Source organism: Oryzias melastigma, linkage group LG19, assembly GCF_002922805.2.
Source record: "Oryzias melastigma strain HK-1 linkage group LG19, ASM292280v2, whole genome shotgun sequence".
Lineage (NCBI taxonomy): Eukaryota > Metazoa > Chordata > Actinopteri > Beloniformes > Adrianichthyidae > Oryzias > Oryzias melastigma.
The window spans coordinates 22,497,383-22,514,848 of NC_050530.1; the positions used below are offsets into that span (position 1 = coordinate 22,497,383).

The window sequence follows — 17,466 nt, forward strand, 5'->3', positions numbered from 1 at the left end:
ATACTTATTACAGTTATTCACTCCTACTGCGTGTGAGAATCTGTACTGAGACCACAGTCCAAGTATATTTTGGTACAAGGAAATGAAATAAATTCTGATAAACAGAGAAGCTTGTAGTCTTGATGTCCAAGTTGCTCATCTAAAAACCTAAACTCAAGGTTTAACCTTTTGATTTGTAAAACACGAGGCATCTGAATTCATTTTTCCCTCTTTAAATAACATTGGAAACTGGGAACTGTGTTGTGAGTGTGAGATTTTATTTAGTCTGCATAACATTCTAACACCAAAGGTGTTAAAATGACACACACTTTAAAGTACCATAATTCCTTGACTATTTAAAGCATGTGTGTCAAAGTCATGGCCCGGGGGCTGGATCCAGCCCTCCAGGTAATTATATGCTGCCCTCCTTTTATTTTATTGTTATTAACAGCCCAATGTTATCTTGCGCTTATTTCTAACTTGTATAATGTTGAAAAAGAATACATTTTATGGGTAGGAAAATATTAAAGATTATTTAAGATTTAAGTTGATTAATTCTGGAATAATATTCCTGCCTGTTGCCATTTATAATTATGTTAAAAAGTTAAAAAAAATTATAAATTCTGCTAGCTTTTTGGTATATTTTCGCTATTCATTAAGATTTTTTATGCTTTTTTGTAGCGTAGCTATGATTTCAGCTACATGATAGCTGCTTTGGCTAATTTAGCTTTTCTTTTTAATTTTTTTTAGGCCATTTTGGAGTTTGGCTGATATTTACACGCTAGCTGTTTTGGCTAATTTAGATTTTTTTCAGTTTTTTAGGCTGTTGTGGAGTTTAGCAATAGTTTCACAGCTATATTCTAGCTGTTTTTGCTAACATAAGTTTTGGGTTTTTTTGGGGGGGGTGGTGGGGGGGGGTGGGGTTGGCCTTTTGCTAAAATTTTTAGCTGGCTATCAACCTCAGCATTTTCAGATATTAGCTTCACCTTTTTGACACCCTTAATTTAAAGGGTAACCAAAAGAGGAAGTTGGTAGCTGACTCCACCCACAGCTGAAAGGTGAAAATCCAGTCAAAGGGGAACAGGACTGTTATCATTACTGGAGCTGCAGATCATGACGTGGGACTTCTGAAATGATGTGGGACTTAAATGGTTTGACCAATCATGAAATTCAACTGTTATGTCTCAATTCAACCTGTAGGGGGCACCACACAGATGGTTTATTTTTATGAACAAATTTAAACATCCATCCATCCATTTTCCTGACCGCTTTGTCCCCCTCGGGGTCGCGGGGGTGCCGCAGCCTAACCCGGCCACTGAGGGGCGAAGGCGGGGTACACCCCGGACAGGTCGCCAGTCTGTCGCAGGGCCTCAATCACACATCCTTTCACTCCCACATTCACACCTAGGGGCAACCCAGAGTCACCAATTAGCCTATGAGGCAAGAGCGCTAACCACTACGCCACCGTGCAGCCCCCAAATTTAAACAAGTATAAATAAGTTTATTTTAATTCATCGAAAATTTGGCAATGACCAACAGACAGCACTTGTTAAAGCCCTGTTTATAGAGGTCAACAGCCAAAAAAAAGTTGATTTGGGGTTTGGTTACCCTTTAAAGACCCTCTCCAATAATCATTTGATTTATTTTTAAAGTGTTTCTACTGAAACTTTTTAATTATGATTATGATGTTTTCTGCCAAAATCATAAAGCCTTTGTTGTTTTCTAGGACATTGTCTCTGCTGAGCAGAAATAGTTCATTAGAAATACACCTTTAGGTGTAGATGGGACTCTTGGCTCGGACTAAGACTGCCTGACTCCCCATCAGCCATTTGTTTAGAGACACTATCCCACTAGCTTACAGCCCCTTACATCCCCAACATAACATTATAGCTGCAACAAAAATGATCAGGAATATTGGAGTTATCCAGCTGTACAGCTTTGAGTCAGATTCCAGCTCAGACGAGGAAAACAAAGACGTACATGAATGTAGTATTCTTCAGAATGGAGCGGAGCAGGGAACTTGTGGCCCACCTCTAGTAGCTGATACGTCGTTGCTACAAACGTTTCAATCGATAATCTCATATAGCTTATTTTTTTATAAATGTCCTCCATCTGAAAAAAAAGCCACAAGAACGTGTTAAAACAGCAAAAACTATCACAGTGGATCTTTAAGCAATTTACAAAATTCTTGCACATTTTGAAGCTGAAAATATGTGCAAGTTAAAATCTTAACTTAACTCCAAATTAGCCTAAAAAACTGATAAAAAAAAAAAAATCAAAAATTAGCCAAAATAACTAGCATGTAGCTGAAATTTAAGCTAATTGCAAAATTAGCCTAAAAAACTGGTAAAATATGTAATTAAAAGAAAACAGCCAGCATAAAGCTAAAATATTAACTAAACTCCAAACTAGCCTAAAAAATTGAAAAAAGCTTAAATTAGCTAAAACAGTTAGCCCATGGCTAAAATATTAGCTAAACCTCGAAATAGCCTAGAAATCCTTAGTGACTGCCAAAACAGTTGAAAAATCTAGTATAAAAAGAGCTGAATATTTAAATAGTTGAAAAAGCTGAAGAGCTGTAGATGTCCAAAAATGTACGGAAGAAATAATAAAGAAATAAAGAAAAAGTTATTTACTATTACACCAATAAATAGTTTATCCTCTCCCATTAGTTGAGACTGCAGAAGGGTGTGGGGGACAAAATGTTGAGGCGGGCCAGATGCGGCCCGTGCGTTGTGGTTTGGGGACCCCTGGGTTACACTAATGTGCAACAATTTAAAGGTACAGCTCGATGTCAAAGCATCAACTCAGTAAATACCAACCAGTACCGGACCAACGCAGTTGATTCATAAATGGCCTTTCACTGTGACAGTAGACGTTCCTCACCCCTGGTTCACATGCTCTTCACCGTACCGGCAGTCAGCCAGCAGACACACCGGATCCAGCCCAGACCCGGCTGTCCTGTGAATAACTGTCTGCCCTGCTCCTCGCCGTGTAGTGAACTGTGGAAGAGCGGCTGCTCTGCACGCTCCTGGTACCCCCCCATCCTGCAGCAGACTCAGCTGCTCCAAAAACCAACTGCGACAGGAGCTGCTCTGGCTCTGGCTGGAGTCTAGAGTAATTAGCTTCGACACAGCTGATGAGTTGCTAATTAAATGTTTATCCGACTCTGGCATCTGTCGCAAAACACAAACGTCTGTTAGCTGCCTGGAGTGTGTGGATCACCACTTATAGCTGGTTCTGGGTCCTGTGTGTCGGGAGTTCAGGACCGGGTTCTGGCAGAAGCTGGCTGAGCTGGACCTCAACCCGACTCCTCATTCCTGTCCTTGCTCAAGCGGCACTCATCTCCTGACACTGAACTCTTTGTGGCAAAGCAGTTATCAGCCGCGTCTGAGTGCCAATTTCAATCTGTCTCGATCAGCTGAAGCATCTTTACAATCAAAGCCTCTTTAATACAGCTTTTGATGCATTGAAGAGATTCATTTTGTGCCATAGAAGCAGATAATGTTCAGATTTATTGCTTTTAGAGAGGAGCAAATGGCATGAAGGAAATCTTTTTATTGATCTTTTTTTTCTCTGTTTTTTAAAGTGCTTTACTTCAATAGCCTTTTATGCATCAGGAGCACATTTACAAAACAAACTTAATAAAAGGTTTTGTTTCACTCACATGACTAAATGTCTGCTCAGAGGTTAGCGTCTCCAGCAGCTTAAATTCAGATCAGATCATTTACATTTTTTTCCTTGTTGTTTTGCAGCAAATTGCTTTTATTCTAAATAAGATTTTGGAGAAAGAGAAGCTAAAAGCTGCAGCTTTCTCCTTCAAATGAAAGAATTTTTCTTCTTTTGTGACTCGGTTTCATCTTCTGAAACAAGGCTCTGATGTGCTTTAGACTGCATTTAATGAGTAAAACAGTTGTGTTTGTATGAATATGAACTAAAAATGACCTACTTTCCAATTACAATTTCATTTTTTTTTTTTAACAATTTACCCCCCCCCCATCTGTTTGCAGTCATTATTCAAAGAAAGTTCCTCACGCCAGACACAAGTTCAGAACAGGTCATGTTTGTGCAGCCTGGGCTCTCTTTTCAATTTTACTTAATGTATTCAGTTGAACGAAAAGTCACCTTTAAAGTCTAAATTGGAAAAAGGTTTTTTGGTGGCTATTTTTTAGAATCTTCGATTGAGACGCTGCTGTGACTGCCTACGAAAAAAAAGAAAAAAGAAAGGCTGCTAAGATGACCTTTTCCAAGAGGTCTAAAATCTCTGAATCTTCCTATTCATGTGAGCATTGTGTACTGCAATTTAGATTTTTTTTCTTTTTTTTATGTGATGGTTCGCTTGTTCTTGTTCTGTTTTTAAGTGTTCCATGTCAGTCACAGCAGGTCTATGTCGTCAATCATCCACAGCTGTCTTGACTTGTTTTAATAGTGTAGAAGCGTTTGCTTTTCAGGTCTTCTTTGTCAGGTCATCTGATCACTCCGATCATCTTTTGATCTATTTTCAAAGTGTTCCCAGTTATCTTTTAATGGTGATTATGCTGTTTTAAGCCTAAAAAAAAAGAAAGAAAACGTGTCTTTTTCTTAGACATAGTTTCTTCAGAGCGGCATTAGAAATTCATCTCTGAGTTGTGGGCGGGACTACTGTCAAAGAGAGAACTCACCTTCATAACCCATCAATTATATGTTTACCTGTTCCCCTGCTAGCTTTCAGACCCCCACACCCCATGAGTTATAGAATACTAGAGATGCTTTTTACTTTGGTCCAACATATAGAGCGACGCCATATCGGAATGGTATATAAACAATGAGCCATGGTTTAGCAGAGACAGTAAAATGACCTCGTTGAACCTTTTGACAGATTCTTCTGAGCTCCTGATTATGAATGGTTGCCATAGAAATTTAGACTCAGACTCACTCCGACCAATCACCGCTTACTAATGTCATCTGGTTCCAACATGGCAACATCCACATCGCAGAAATATGGTGACTGAATTGACTTCATTATGTTGGAACCGGAGGAAAGGCATTTTCTATGGGTGCTTTGTCCACTTCTACCATCAATGATCCTACACCACCAAGTCCTGACACCTCTCAGCATAAAGCTGGCAAAATCAAATCAGGGTTTTAGATATTCTATTATGATATCCTCTTAAAATGTATTGATCAATAATAATCTTGATGATCTGGTTTAGCTGTCGGCCCTTCTCTGATATTTCTCTTCTTCAGGTTTTCTGTAGTGCTTTTACCAAACTGAGTGGTCATCTTTAAAAGTGTCTGACCATATCCTGCCATCCCGTCTCCTCTGCTTAAGCTGCTCTCCCGTTCAGGGACTGCTTGTGATTTCAATCTCATGTTTTCTCATTTAGATGCTGATGTGCTTCCATATCAGAATAAATCAAAAGCCCAAACTGATTCTGTTTTTTTTCCTTATCTTTGACTGCCGGTGTGATTGAGGTGGAGGGCTGATATTTGCAGCTGGAGCTCACACCTGTGGATTTCCATAAATGGAAAACAGGGTTTCACTTGCACCGACTGGTTTGAATTCAGATGTCAAACTCGGAGCCGTCGTCCATGAGGAGCCATCAGTTTGACAAGCGATCCTGTCCGGAGCATGCAGCCTGATAAGCAGCGAAACACCCCCCCATATACCCCTCCACCCCCCGCTTTGTGCAATCAACTGCTTGGAGTTGGCAGATTGAGTTGGAAATTACACAAGCGTTCCTTGAAGCAGAGCCTCTCCGCAGGCAGAAATAATTGTATATTTTTGTTGCACTCCAGTGAGCAGCGCCATGAAGGATGTTTACACAGTGCAAGTGTCTTAACTAAAGGTGGCAGACAGGAAGATTAATTCAAAACTGTATCAGAAGTGTCCAGATTAGATAAATCACAGCAAAGGCTGTTGGCTCGAGTTTCAACTTGTTTTTGTAAGTTCAGAACGCTGAACTCTTGAAACATTTTCTTTATAACGTTGAAAACATAAATGAACTAAACAAACATAACCTGGATATTGTTGGAGAGTTTGTGCAGAAAATGTGAAATTGAAGAAACATTGACTCTATATAAGAACTGGACTGAGCAAGTGTGACATCACTCATAAAGTCAATCAGTTGTCTTTTTTTTTTTAATTTGTGATGGGGCGCCGCCATGTTGGAACCAGATGACATCAGTAAGCAGTGATTGGTCCAAAATCTGTCAACCAAACATTTCCAACTAATTACACCTACATTTATTGAGGTGTCTGATTGGTCAGTTAATAACTTCAAAAATTTGCACTATACAGAAAATGATATGAAAAAAAATGTATCAGCAAAAATATGCTAAATTAAGGGGTCATACCATGAAAATCAACTTTTTGAGCTTTCAAGTGTTGTATTGTTCAATCCTGACTATAAAGAACCCCAAAGCGCTATTTTGATCTCAGTATTTTTTGAGTAATCCTCACATTTCTTAGTAATCCTCTAAAAACCTGTGCTCTTGACAGCAACCTCTCCCATGCCAAGAAAAAAAAGGAGCGGGTTCTTATGTGCTGATGTCACAGAGTGAGACCCGCCTCTCCAGGAAGTCTGCTTCACCCCTATAGGCTAACACAAACTCTTTCTCCTAGCGGTGACGAGCTAGCTTCATGGGCCCTTAACGTATCTGAGAATGGTGCAAGCAGATGGGGGATATTGAGAAGACGGCTGGAGAAAGGGAGCCGACTATTTCCTGGTGAGGAAGGGAGCCGACTATTTCCTGGTGAGGAAAGGGAGCAGACTATTCTTTGGTGGATAAATGGAGCAGAGTATTTCCTGGTGGATAAATGAAGCAGAAAATCTCCTGGTGGAGAAAGTTAGAGGTGGGAGAATTGGTTTGAAGCAGGTACTTTCTGCTTGGAGTGACAGGGGAGGGTCACTCAGTCCAGTTCTCAAACACAGTCAATGGTTTCATGATGTCATTAATATCCCTTCACCAACAAGGGATATTTTTTTCCATTCTCAAACAATTAAGAAAAACATAGGTCCAGAGTGCTCATTTTAAACAAATTTTAACACATAAAAACAGTAGGAAACCCACTTCCTTAGCAATCCAATAATATTGACCTTACACTTTCCTATTAATACCATAATGCATGTATGTGGACATATAATATCCTACACTTTACTGTCTGAGGCGATTGGCCCTCCACATACCTCATTAGTTTATGATAACGAAACACTCGTCAGGCTTCATCCCTTAAATATTAGATAATAGTTGTGGTGTTTTGGGCTTGTTTTTTAGTTCTTAGTAACCACAAAGTCGCACATTGATGACGTGTACACAGTAATACACAGACACCAAGACGTTCACTGAAAGCTGAGTTTAAGTAAAAAAGTTCATGCATTTAAATAGTTGGACACATGTTTCATATATTTGAGAACACAACAATAAATATATATTAAAAAATTATATTAACACTATAAAAATAATGTGCTAATTTGTCTGTAATTAATGAATCACAGTGAATTCAATAATCTGACACCCCTAAAATCAACTAAGGTATAGTGTCAAAAATCGTGCCTTTCTAGAACTGTTCCCTTGTGAGGACTAATCGTGTAAATGTGGTAAGTACTTCCTTCTCTTGATGTTGACTTCTCCAGATTCTTTACGGTCATGAATGCAGCATTTATCAAGCTGAGAAGTGGTTCTAAAAGGCTCCTTTGTCCTGCTTGATAAAGAAGCATTTCTTTTAATAAAAGACATCAAGTCAATTAAACTTCCAGATATCGATCTGCTCAGTGAAGTCGCAGAGAGTTGTTAATCAGCCTCAGCTGCCTCTGTTAATGGAATTAGGAGCGAGGACTCTTAATGGGAAACGACAAGACAACACCAAAAACAGAAACATTTTGGCATCAGGGAGACACTTTTTTTCACACTCCTCATCTTTTTGTGTGTAAACAGCTAGAATTTCTGATGATGAGGTGATAGCTGACCAACCAGCTGATCTCCTCACCTTACTTACTACATAACAACACAAGGATGTTCTGATTTGGCTCTTCAAACTGTCCTAAAAGTCAGTGATGACCTGGTCCAGATCTTTAAATAATGAGATCATTTCTAATTTTCTTTTAGGAGCCTCAACGCTGGCATTGGGAGCTGCAGAGGTCACTGATCAGTTGGCTCACATTTGTGGAAAGGTCTGTCGATTAGAGGTGTTCAGTTTAGTTTCATCGTGGTTTCAAAGAATGTTCTCAAGTCATCCCCTGTGATGCTTCTTAGTTTGTATCTGACGTGAGAAATTCTGTCAAGCAAACATCTGCTCAGTTCTCAGGATTCACATAAACATGTCATCTGATTTCTATGAATCTTTACTGTACATTTATCTTACTCCATCATCTTTTGAAAAATTGTAAAAGCACTCCTAGTGGTGTTTTATTTAGTGCTGTCATTTGATTATATTTTTAGATTAATTAATTGTGACCTGTAATTAATTAATCAAATTAATCTATTTTAATCACAATTTTTTTCAGCCTAATAATTGCTGTAAAAAGCCTCATTTTCAGATATTTTCATTTAAGTATGTGATATTGTGTCACAGTAAAAGATCAAAATACAACTAAAAAGATGGCTTTATTAAGTTTTTTCTTTTTTAATGAAGACTTCCACCTTTGAAGGGCTATTCGCTGTCAATCTTGAAAAATAATTAAAAAAAAATTAAAAAACAACAGGGCCAGAATGCTGTAATTTACCACATTAAAAAAAGTAGAAACACTTTCTGAAACATCTAAAAAATATTGAGCTCAAACTTCTTATTAATGCCATAATTAAAGTGTTTATATACTTATTCCACAGTTTATCCCAACAGCAAGACAGTAGAAGAGAACATTAGGTTGATTTTATAGTTCCCTTTAACGTTTTTAGATCAATTTGATCATTTTAAAGACCGGATTGAAGCAAAAAAGAAATAGAGAAGAGATTCTAAGAAGGAAGAAATGAAACACTGCAGAAGAATTCAACTATTTAGACTGTTGTTTCTTTAGAATAAATTTGTCCTTCATTGTCTGGACAAAAACAAGCACTAAGAGGTGAACCTTCCCTCAAAAGTGATGCTCTATTTTAACTTCTCATGATGTTCACCTTTCTCAAAAAGGTGTGCGCACCGCACCCAGTCTGCTTTGGTGAAAAAATAATTTTAACTTAAAATACCCTGCAGGCTCTGGCACCTCCGTGACCCCGAAAGAGACAAGCGACTAAGAAGATGAATAAACTCAAAAATATAACAAGACTGAAGTTCTAATAATCTTGATTATTATGTTTTTCATAAATAACCATGGTATGATTGAGATAAAATGCTCCTCCATGTGTCGGAAACATGAAAGTAGCCATACCATGCAAAAATGAGATGATTTTTTAAAACAATTTTGTGTTAAAATTTTTGACTAATTCATCGCAATTAGCACCATAATTTTACAGCCCTCGTTTTAATGACATGTATCCGATTTCTTGCCAAAACACCTCTGTTAGTTTCTAGGACATAGTTTCTGCAGTCAGCAGTAGTTCTGTAGAAATTCACCTCTGAATTGTGGGACTGTCGGCAAAAAAGCAAGCCCACCCCCACTTCCCATCACCTATCTGCTTCCCTGCTGGCCACCATATTGGTAAGCAATATTGGGGCCATCCAGCCGTAGAGTTTGAAGCTTTGAGACGACAGCAGGAAAACAAAGACATACGTGGATACAAAGTTTTTGCTTAATGTCATTTTTTGTTTGCTTCAGATGCACAACAATTTGAATTAAAAACAATCAGAAGTGTAATTTTATGCTTCATATTCTTTACATATGTTCTCCATCATCAGAAAATGCCACTAGAACATGTTTAAAACTCCAAAAACACTATTTTTATTGGAGTGGGTCTTTTAGCATCCCCTTTTTTAATTGAATTTGTTGTTATTGAGTTTCTGGAACTTGAACTCTGGAAATTCTATTATCTAATAAAGTCCCATCTTCACCTGCTTTGTGGGTTCAGATTTGTGGCAATTATTTTCAGTATTGCCCCAAACAAATACAACCTATTCTAACCTTAGGTGTTGACATTTTTTGCAAACGTTGTAATTTTCATTGGTCGTTTTTGCAGTTATTGATGAACTTTATTTGCTTTTACATTTTTTTGGCTAATTTCTCATTAACCGAATAATTTGAATTATTTCTGTTTCTAAATTATTTGCAGTTCCTACGGTGGTGAGTCACACTCCAGTATCTTCACAAGTGAATTTCGGCTGTCAGCATTTAAACACATTTTATCACATGGAATGAACAAGGTTGTTTTAGAACTGAACAGTATGTAAAATGAAGACCGCATGTCTGTAGATCCACCTCATGAGCTCACAGTGAGTAAACGTAAAGAAAATACAGACAAAAAGTCTCCTGATGCTGTTTGTATAGAAAAATATGGATGGTTTATTTGACCCTACTTTGACACACATTATCATCCATTTTCATTAAATTCAAGTCTTCTGATGTCAGTGGAACACAGTTTACATCCAACTACGAACAATCTGCAATCAACAACCAATGGCATTCATTCAATCGATCATTTATTCAAAATGTTTTGCAACAAAACACACAGTATAGTATTTATTTATCTGGTCGGTTAAGTGGGTTTCTATTCTGAACTCACGAAACAGTGACGATTTATAGTTGTGTTTTAAGAATCTACTGAAAACAGACAGTCTAATACAAAGTCCTTCCAGTCCAGACTTGTCCATATTACTGCTTCTAATATAGCATATTTACATTTGTCTACTGGAAGCAAAGAACAAAACAAAAAGAGAACTGCCATTGTTTTCAGAATAAAACAAGCTAGCCATCACTATTTCAACACATCGGTAAAACTAGAACTGATTAATTTGTATTGATTGTGCTTTGTAACCCACGAAACCATGTCATATTTAGAAATGGAGCGTCTGTCAGAGGCACAAACAGAAGTGCTGATCACATCGTTTTCTCCACTTCTGAGGCTCTCCGGAGCAATGAGGAGGGCGGCGCATACAAAGAGCTCTTCTTCTTTTCAGTCCCTTTATTTATATATTTATAAAGTTGTCACAAGCTCACAGTAGTTCATCACCCGTGGTGGTGTTGTGTTGCACAACAGTAGTCATGGAGGAATCAGTTCTTGTGTTTAACCATGCAAAGCCCTTTAAGATTTGCCAGAAAAGGTCACAGAATAGATTTGTGGGACAAAAAAAAGTGTGGGGGGAGGGGGTGCAGATAAAGGCTTAAAGAGACACGATCTGTGTTTCCAACGAAAACATACTCGGAGGCAGGCTGTGGACAGACAGGATAATCAAGACTGTGAACTTTCAACAAATTACAGTCATTTTCAAAACATCCTAACCCTTCTTTTGAATCAGTAATTGGAATTTTTGAAATAAAACGTGTTATTAGTTTAGATACGACTGGAGGGAAAATGATGTACAATCCTTTCAAGAACAAAAACGACATGAGAGTAATGATTGTCCACGGTGACTCAGCATTGTTTGACTGCTGAGACCATCGGTAATTATGTACTTTAGGAATTATTAGTATTGGATCTTTTAAAAAAGATTTTTGCTCACATTGAAGCTTTAGGACGAAGCTTTGGATCAGCATTAAACTTTACAGAAAAGTGTAAATCAGCAACAGTTTTCTCCAGCCTCGTTTCCACCAAGTGGTCCAATTCAATCCGGTATTTTGAGCATTTCCATTGTTAAATGGACCCATTAAACAATTCCGACCCGTACCTCTTGAGGGCCCCATCTGTTGTTGGCCCATAGAAAAATAGAATGGGACGGTTGTGGCAGAATCACTGTAGCCACCGTCTGATTGGCAGAAAGTGATGACAATATTGGAAAGCACCAATGTAGCGCTAAGCTAGCGATTCCGCTTTCCTCTTTGCGGCACAAATGTCTTTCAAACAGTATTAAATTCCTGTTATACATAATGTAGACAAAGTAAAGAAAGAAAGACACGAGCTGCTAGATGACCTCCATTGTTGTTGCTTTTCTAGTCGTCACACTACAGTGACACGCTAGCGGTCTACACCACGCATGCACCGTGAAAACAGTGGAAACACTCGCAAGAATTAACTGGTCCGTCCCGTCCTAGCTCTCCTGTACCGGTCCTTTCAGTGGAAACGAGGCTTTTATAATCTGGAAGTGTTTCCTTGAGGTTCACATACTTGCTAGTTTTGTAAAATTTGTAAAAATATAAAGATATATCTCACTTCCAGGTACGCCTGTTGGGTTGTTATATCACTCTACACATCATTATCAATTAGACTTTCACTTTGAACCGCATGCTACACGGCACACCTTTCTTCTGAGCCAATCACAATCCTATGTTTGCTACTAAATTCATGAATGGTGGTCTCCCTGTGTATTCCAGACCAGTGCTTCCCATTCCTTGTCTTTCAGGAACACCGTCTTGTATGTTTCAATCCTACCCTGCCTAAACACACCTGTGTTTGATTACTGTCATTATCAGGCCTCTGCAGAGCTTGATGATGGGTTGAATCAGGTGTATTTTAGCAAGGCATTATGGAAAACATGCAAGACAGTCTCCCCCGAGGACCAAGGCGATGCTTTGGAATGGTCTGGCTTCTAAACACCATCAGCATCTAGACCGCGGGTTTATGGATCTATGGTCTGAGTTCATCCCTATAATGCAAGACTTCACAGCCTAACCGCACAAAATTATAGACATTCCTTTTTCCTATAACACTGAATAAATCTTTACTTGCATTCCTACTATCCCTTCACATTAAACAGTGGTTCATTTTTTATGACTGGGTTTAATATAATATATTTTCAATGTTAAGTGTATCATCTTATTTCCTGACTTTCTTTGGAACTAGCTTTATCTGTCGGACTGACACATTCTCATTTCCATGTCGTCACATATTGACGTTTGGTTAAGGACCCAAAAGGTGAGGTTGTGGGTGTCCCTAAATGGTCATTTTTTGACAAGCTGACTGTTTGTAGAATCAAGGGTCCTTGCAGTATCGGACGTGGTACCAGATGGCCGAGTCCTTAGGACCAGTCCACGGCCAGTACGGGTACCAGCCATTGGTACTGGTAACTCAGTACCAGTGCCCTTAACCTAACCCGGCACTGGGCGTGATACTGGACGCGGTACTAGACCCGACCTGGTACCAGATGCAGTTCCTGATGCAAACCGGGCTCACGCGTGGTACCGGACACAAATCGGTGCAGGGTTAAGGTACCAGTATTGGGTTAGGGTGTGCTCTGCATTCCGGCATTGGACTGCTGGCCGGAGGTTGGGACCCGCGATTTAATAGGAACAGTCAGCACGTCCAAAAAATCAAGAATTAGGGACACTCAAAACATCTATTTTTTACACGGCGGGGTCCTTAGCCAAACGCCAGTGCGTGAGGAGTTGGGAGTGAAAATGTTTTGATTGGACATATGGCCTCAAAAATAATACGGAAGAGTTTGTGGCCAAACTAATGACCATATAGTGTTTAGCTTCTCTTCTGTACATTACCATCATTATTCCAGTTATATGGCTTGTTTAGATGCAGTAGAAACGTAAATCATTTAAACATGCCGAGTGTTTGTTAGCCTTCTTCTCACGGTGATGACATTCTGAAAGTCTTTTGGGTCTAAGATCGCGCTCTCCTATTTTTTAATTCCTTAGAATGGTTGGATGACTGGAGTAAATGTATGTTTGTCAACTAGTTGGAGATGATTTTAAATATTCTTGCTTTTCAGAGGCAGTTTTCGCTCAAAAAATACTTCTTTTTTTTTCTTATAAAAATGCAACACAAGAAAAGATTTAGGGAAGGGTTACAGGCGTTTGGAGAGGACTGTAGCTTGATAAGTTAAATGTCCCCCACAACCCATCTACAACCCCCTCTGGCTTCACATCTTGAGGGGCCCGTGTGTAGTGTACAGTGGAGCTCAATTTTCCGGTCTCACAGTTGGCTAGTGGATGATCTTGGTTCTTTAATGTCTGACTTTGCAAAAACTTCAGTCAAAGATAATGACATGAGGATTTTACTCTTAAAAATGGCCGATGCACCTTGTACCAGTCATTTCCACCTCTTGGCACACGAGAGGGCTCCTTTCCAGCGCAGCTCAGAGTTCAGCTGGTCCTTAGACCGTCACTTCTGTTTTGCTGCCTGTGCGGTAGTGCTGCGGCTGCTGCTGTTGCTGCTGCTGCTGCAGCTGGTGGTGCTGTGGGACGTAGTGAAGCTGCTCCACAGTGTGAGTTCGTCTGGAGGCAAACGCCTGCCTCTTGTTTGCAGTGTGGTTCATGGCCAAAGTGTTGGAATGGATGGTTGCTCCTGCCACCGCTGCCCCACCACTTCCTCCGCTGCCACCGCCGCCGCCGCCGCCGCCGCCGCCGCCGCCGTTATTAGAGGCACTGGGATGGGAGTGCATTTTGGTCATCTTGTAGCGATCCATCAGAGGAGTGGTCGGGATGAAGACATCTGTGTGCGAGATTGCACGCGACATGGACTTGTCGCTGCCTCGAAAGCCACCAGAGATGCTGCTGACCATGCCGCGCTTCAGTGACATCACAAACTTGTCTGGTGAGAGCAGAGGATCCTGGGACAGGAGGCGGTCTTGTGAGTACAGGCGATCTTGTGAATAGAGGCGCTCTTGTGAATAATGTCGGTCTTTTGAGTAGAGGTGGTCTTGCGACAAGAGTCGGTCCTTTGAGTACATGCGATCCTTGGAGTACAAGCGATCCTGAGAGGTGTGGCGGTCTTGCGGCAGGAGGCGCTCCTGGGATCGAAGACGTTCGGCCGACAGCAGCTGCTCGTCAGAGAGAATCCGGCCTCCGTACGGAGACATTTCGTTGCTGTACTCTTGGTGCGGGGCGTTCTGAGGGGCCAGAACGCGATCCTGGGACATGGCCCTCTGGACGCGGCGGGGCCTCTGCCTCTGCTGAGCCTGCTGCTGCGACGACTGAGACTGGGAGGGGGCCTGGGAGGATGGTGGAGGCTGGCTAGGCAGCTGCTGCTGCGGCTCCCGATGCTGCCAAGCAAAAGACGAATGAGGTGAGTTTATTCAGAAGCTTAGGAATACAAGGCTCTGCCACCCACTGTCGGAGATTCAAGTGCAAGAGTTTCTGCACCCACCTGTTCTTGACTTATTTTGAGGACGTGCAAGGGAAGGGTGCCTCTCGCTGCCAGGTCAGGCAGGTGACGCTTTCGGCTGTAGTACTCTTCCACTTCTTTATCTGCAGCTGAAGATATGAAAGATATGGGAAAAAACAGAAGTTGAGTTAGAATGAGCTTAATGAAGTGAGAGACACTTGGGAAGGGCTTGCAAGGGAAGGGGAGAACATTGCACATGATGCAGGGAGTGGTGCCGGTGGACCCATCGGAATTTCATCTTTCCAAGCCCATGGAGGGGAATAAAAAACAGGGAAAGGATCACATATTTCATGCTCAACACATAACATATCCACACTTCATCTGGGATTCAACAGGCAGCTGTGGGGGCAAACTTTTCAAAGGTCATGTGAAAGCAGAAAACCAGGAACCATGGTGTTGTACAGCCACGCAGGGAAGCACGCAGGCACCTCATGTACATGCTGGAAAGCTCTTTGTGTTGCGTAATCAGGTCACCCCCGAGAGCCGCCAGTGTTTTTTTTTTTTTTTTCATTTGCATCCTGCAGGGGATGCCTTATCCTTAATCGTGTTTGCACAAAAGGAGACATGCATTCAGAGGCAGAGATCCACCACCACAGAGTGTAGCTTCAAAGTCATGCCACTCAACACAAACACATGCAAAAAGACTTGGTGTTGAATACATAATCACAGACAGAGTGGCATACATGTATAAAAACTGGATCAGACATTTTGTGAGAAGCAGCAGCGTTTTCCTTGTGCTGTCAGTTTGTGTCCGTGACTGACGGGTTGGGGAACGGGAACTAAGCTCCAGGGAGTAGAGCTCTCCCCTCTCTGTCCTGAGTGGCTTCACAGGCTTTGTGTTTTTTCTGTAATGAGAGTCTCCGTGCCACCTGTCCACCCCGGATTCAGCCAAAGTTCCTCTTGGCGGGCCGCGGGTGCCCGCTGCAAATCGATTCACTCTGAGAGATAATAAAAACAAGATGTTCCTATTTCCAGCATAATAGTCCTCCAGATCTGGGCAGGGCATTGCAAGCTCATCAACCGTATTATCATAGAGTGAATGAATAAGTCATGATGCAGCGCCGCTCCGCAACACACTAAATGTTTTTTTTCTTCAGTTTGATACCAATTTGCATTAATAAGCAGTAGCATTCTTCTCTTTTATTATCTCAACAATGAAGCCGCTCCTCGGTCTTCCCTCTAGCTCAGTCCATCACGATGTATCAGTGAGCCGGCAATGGCTGAGCGACAAGAGAAGCTGCAGAGCCTCTCGGCTATTTGCTGCAACAAATGATTTGCTTTGAAAGCAGAAAGAAAGTTAGGAGGAATGAAGGACACTGCCCCGGGATATTTGTGCTTATTAACCATGCCTCTGTGGCGTGCTTCAATCGCTGACAATTGAATGGATTCGGTTTTGTTCTACCAGCCATCAAAGACTAATTTGTCTGCTCTCACGGGCATTCTTCTAGTAAAAAGACCACAGACACCTGCTTTGTGGCGGGTAACTACAACCCTGCGTGCAAGCCACACGAGCCTTAAGGAAGATTTGCTTTCTTGTTTTTGAGGACGTCACGAGACGACATTCCGTGAATCAATACCAAGCCGATGTCGGGCGCCACTGAGCGCAACACTGGCTGCAGATTCATAGTGGAGACAGGGGAGGCATGGCGATTGACGATGGCGATCAGAAATGAATGTAATTTTTTTAATCAGTCCGGATAATCTCCCAGAACTAAGACGTCTGTCCTCAGAACCGTCTTTCCTGCTGAAACTCTTTAGAGCCCCTCCAGTCGGGACTCATGAAGGCACACATGATGCAGTACTTTGACCATGCAGGGCGTTGGGGCCTACACTTTGCATGAGTGCAGGGAGCTTAGACCTACTGAGTTTCTTCAGGGAGGAGAAGCGGCTGAGGTCGGCTTTGACGGCCGCCTCGTAGGAAGGAGGCAGGTGTGACAGGCTCTGGAAGGAGCGAGAGAAAGACAGGTCGTAGGGTTCCGTCTGCGAGGTCAGGATGCTGCTTATCCGATTGTTTTCTGGAGACAAATACGCACATATACAAACACAGAAGAGCAAATGATGTGCAGGCTGGCTTCGCCGACAACCCCATCACCCCCAACTCCCACCACCACCCCCAGAAAGTAAAAAAGAAAGACAGTGGACTGAGATGAGACCTGAGGCAACCATCACAGACGGCCACCTGCTGAAGTGGAGGGAAACAGTCAGCTAAAACCCGGGCTGGAGTTTCAGGTCTACAAATACTTCCTCAAGGCAGAGCAGATTGCATTCAGATTGACGACGACGAATCCTTCAAAGAAAACGGGTGGATAAAAAAGTTCTTTCATTTTAAGGTCACACCAGATCATTTTCAAAGGAATCCCAATGGCTACT

General features: G+C 41.3%; 1 protein-coding gene across 6 annotated transcripts in view; it reads right to left on the minus strand.

Annotated features, from left to right (window-relative positions):
* Window positions 1-10,362: 10,362 nt before the first annotated feature.
* LOC112154185 (protein shisa-6) overlaps window positions 10,363-17,466 on the minus strand; it is a 122,688-nt gene continuing 115,584 nt past the window's right edge. For 4 of the 6 annotated variants that reach the window (XM_024284941.2, XM_024284940.2, XM_024284939.2 and 1 more), the window contains 3 exons: window positions 16,959-17,111; window positions 15,079-15,185; window positions 10,363-14,974 (listed from right to left, as the gene is read on the minus strand). In XM_024284941.2, coding sequence (XP_024140709.1) covers window positions 14,087-14,974; window positions 15,079-15,185; window positions 16,959-17,111 — 1,148 coding nt within the window. In that variant the 3' untranslated portion in view covers window positions 10,363-14,086. The remainder of the gene's footprint in view (window positions 14,975-15,078; window positions 15,186-16,958; window positions 17,112-17,466) is intronic. The other 2 variants (XM_024284945.2, XM_024284943.2) reach the window with 1 other exon arrangement.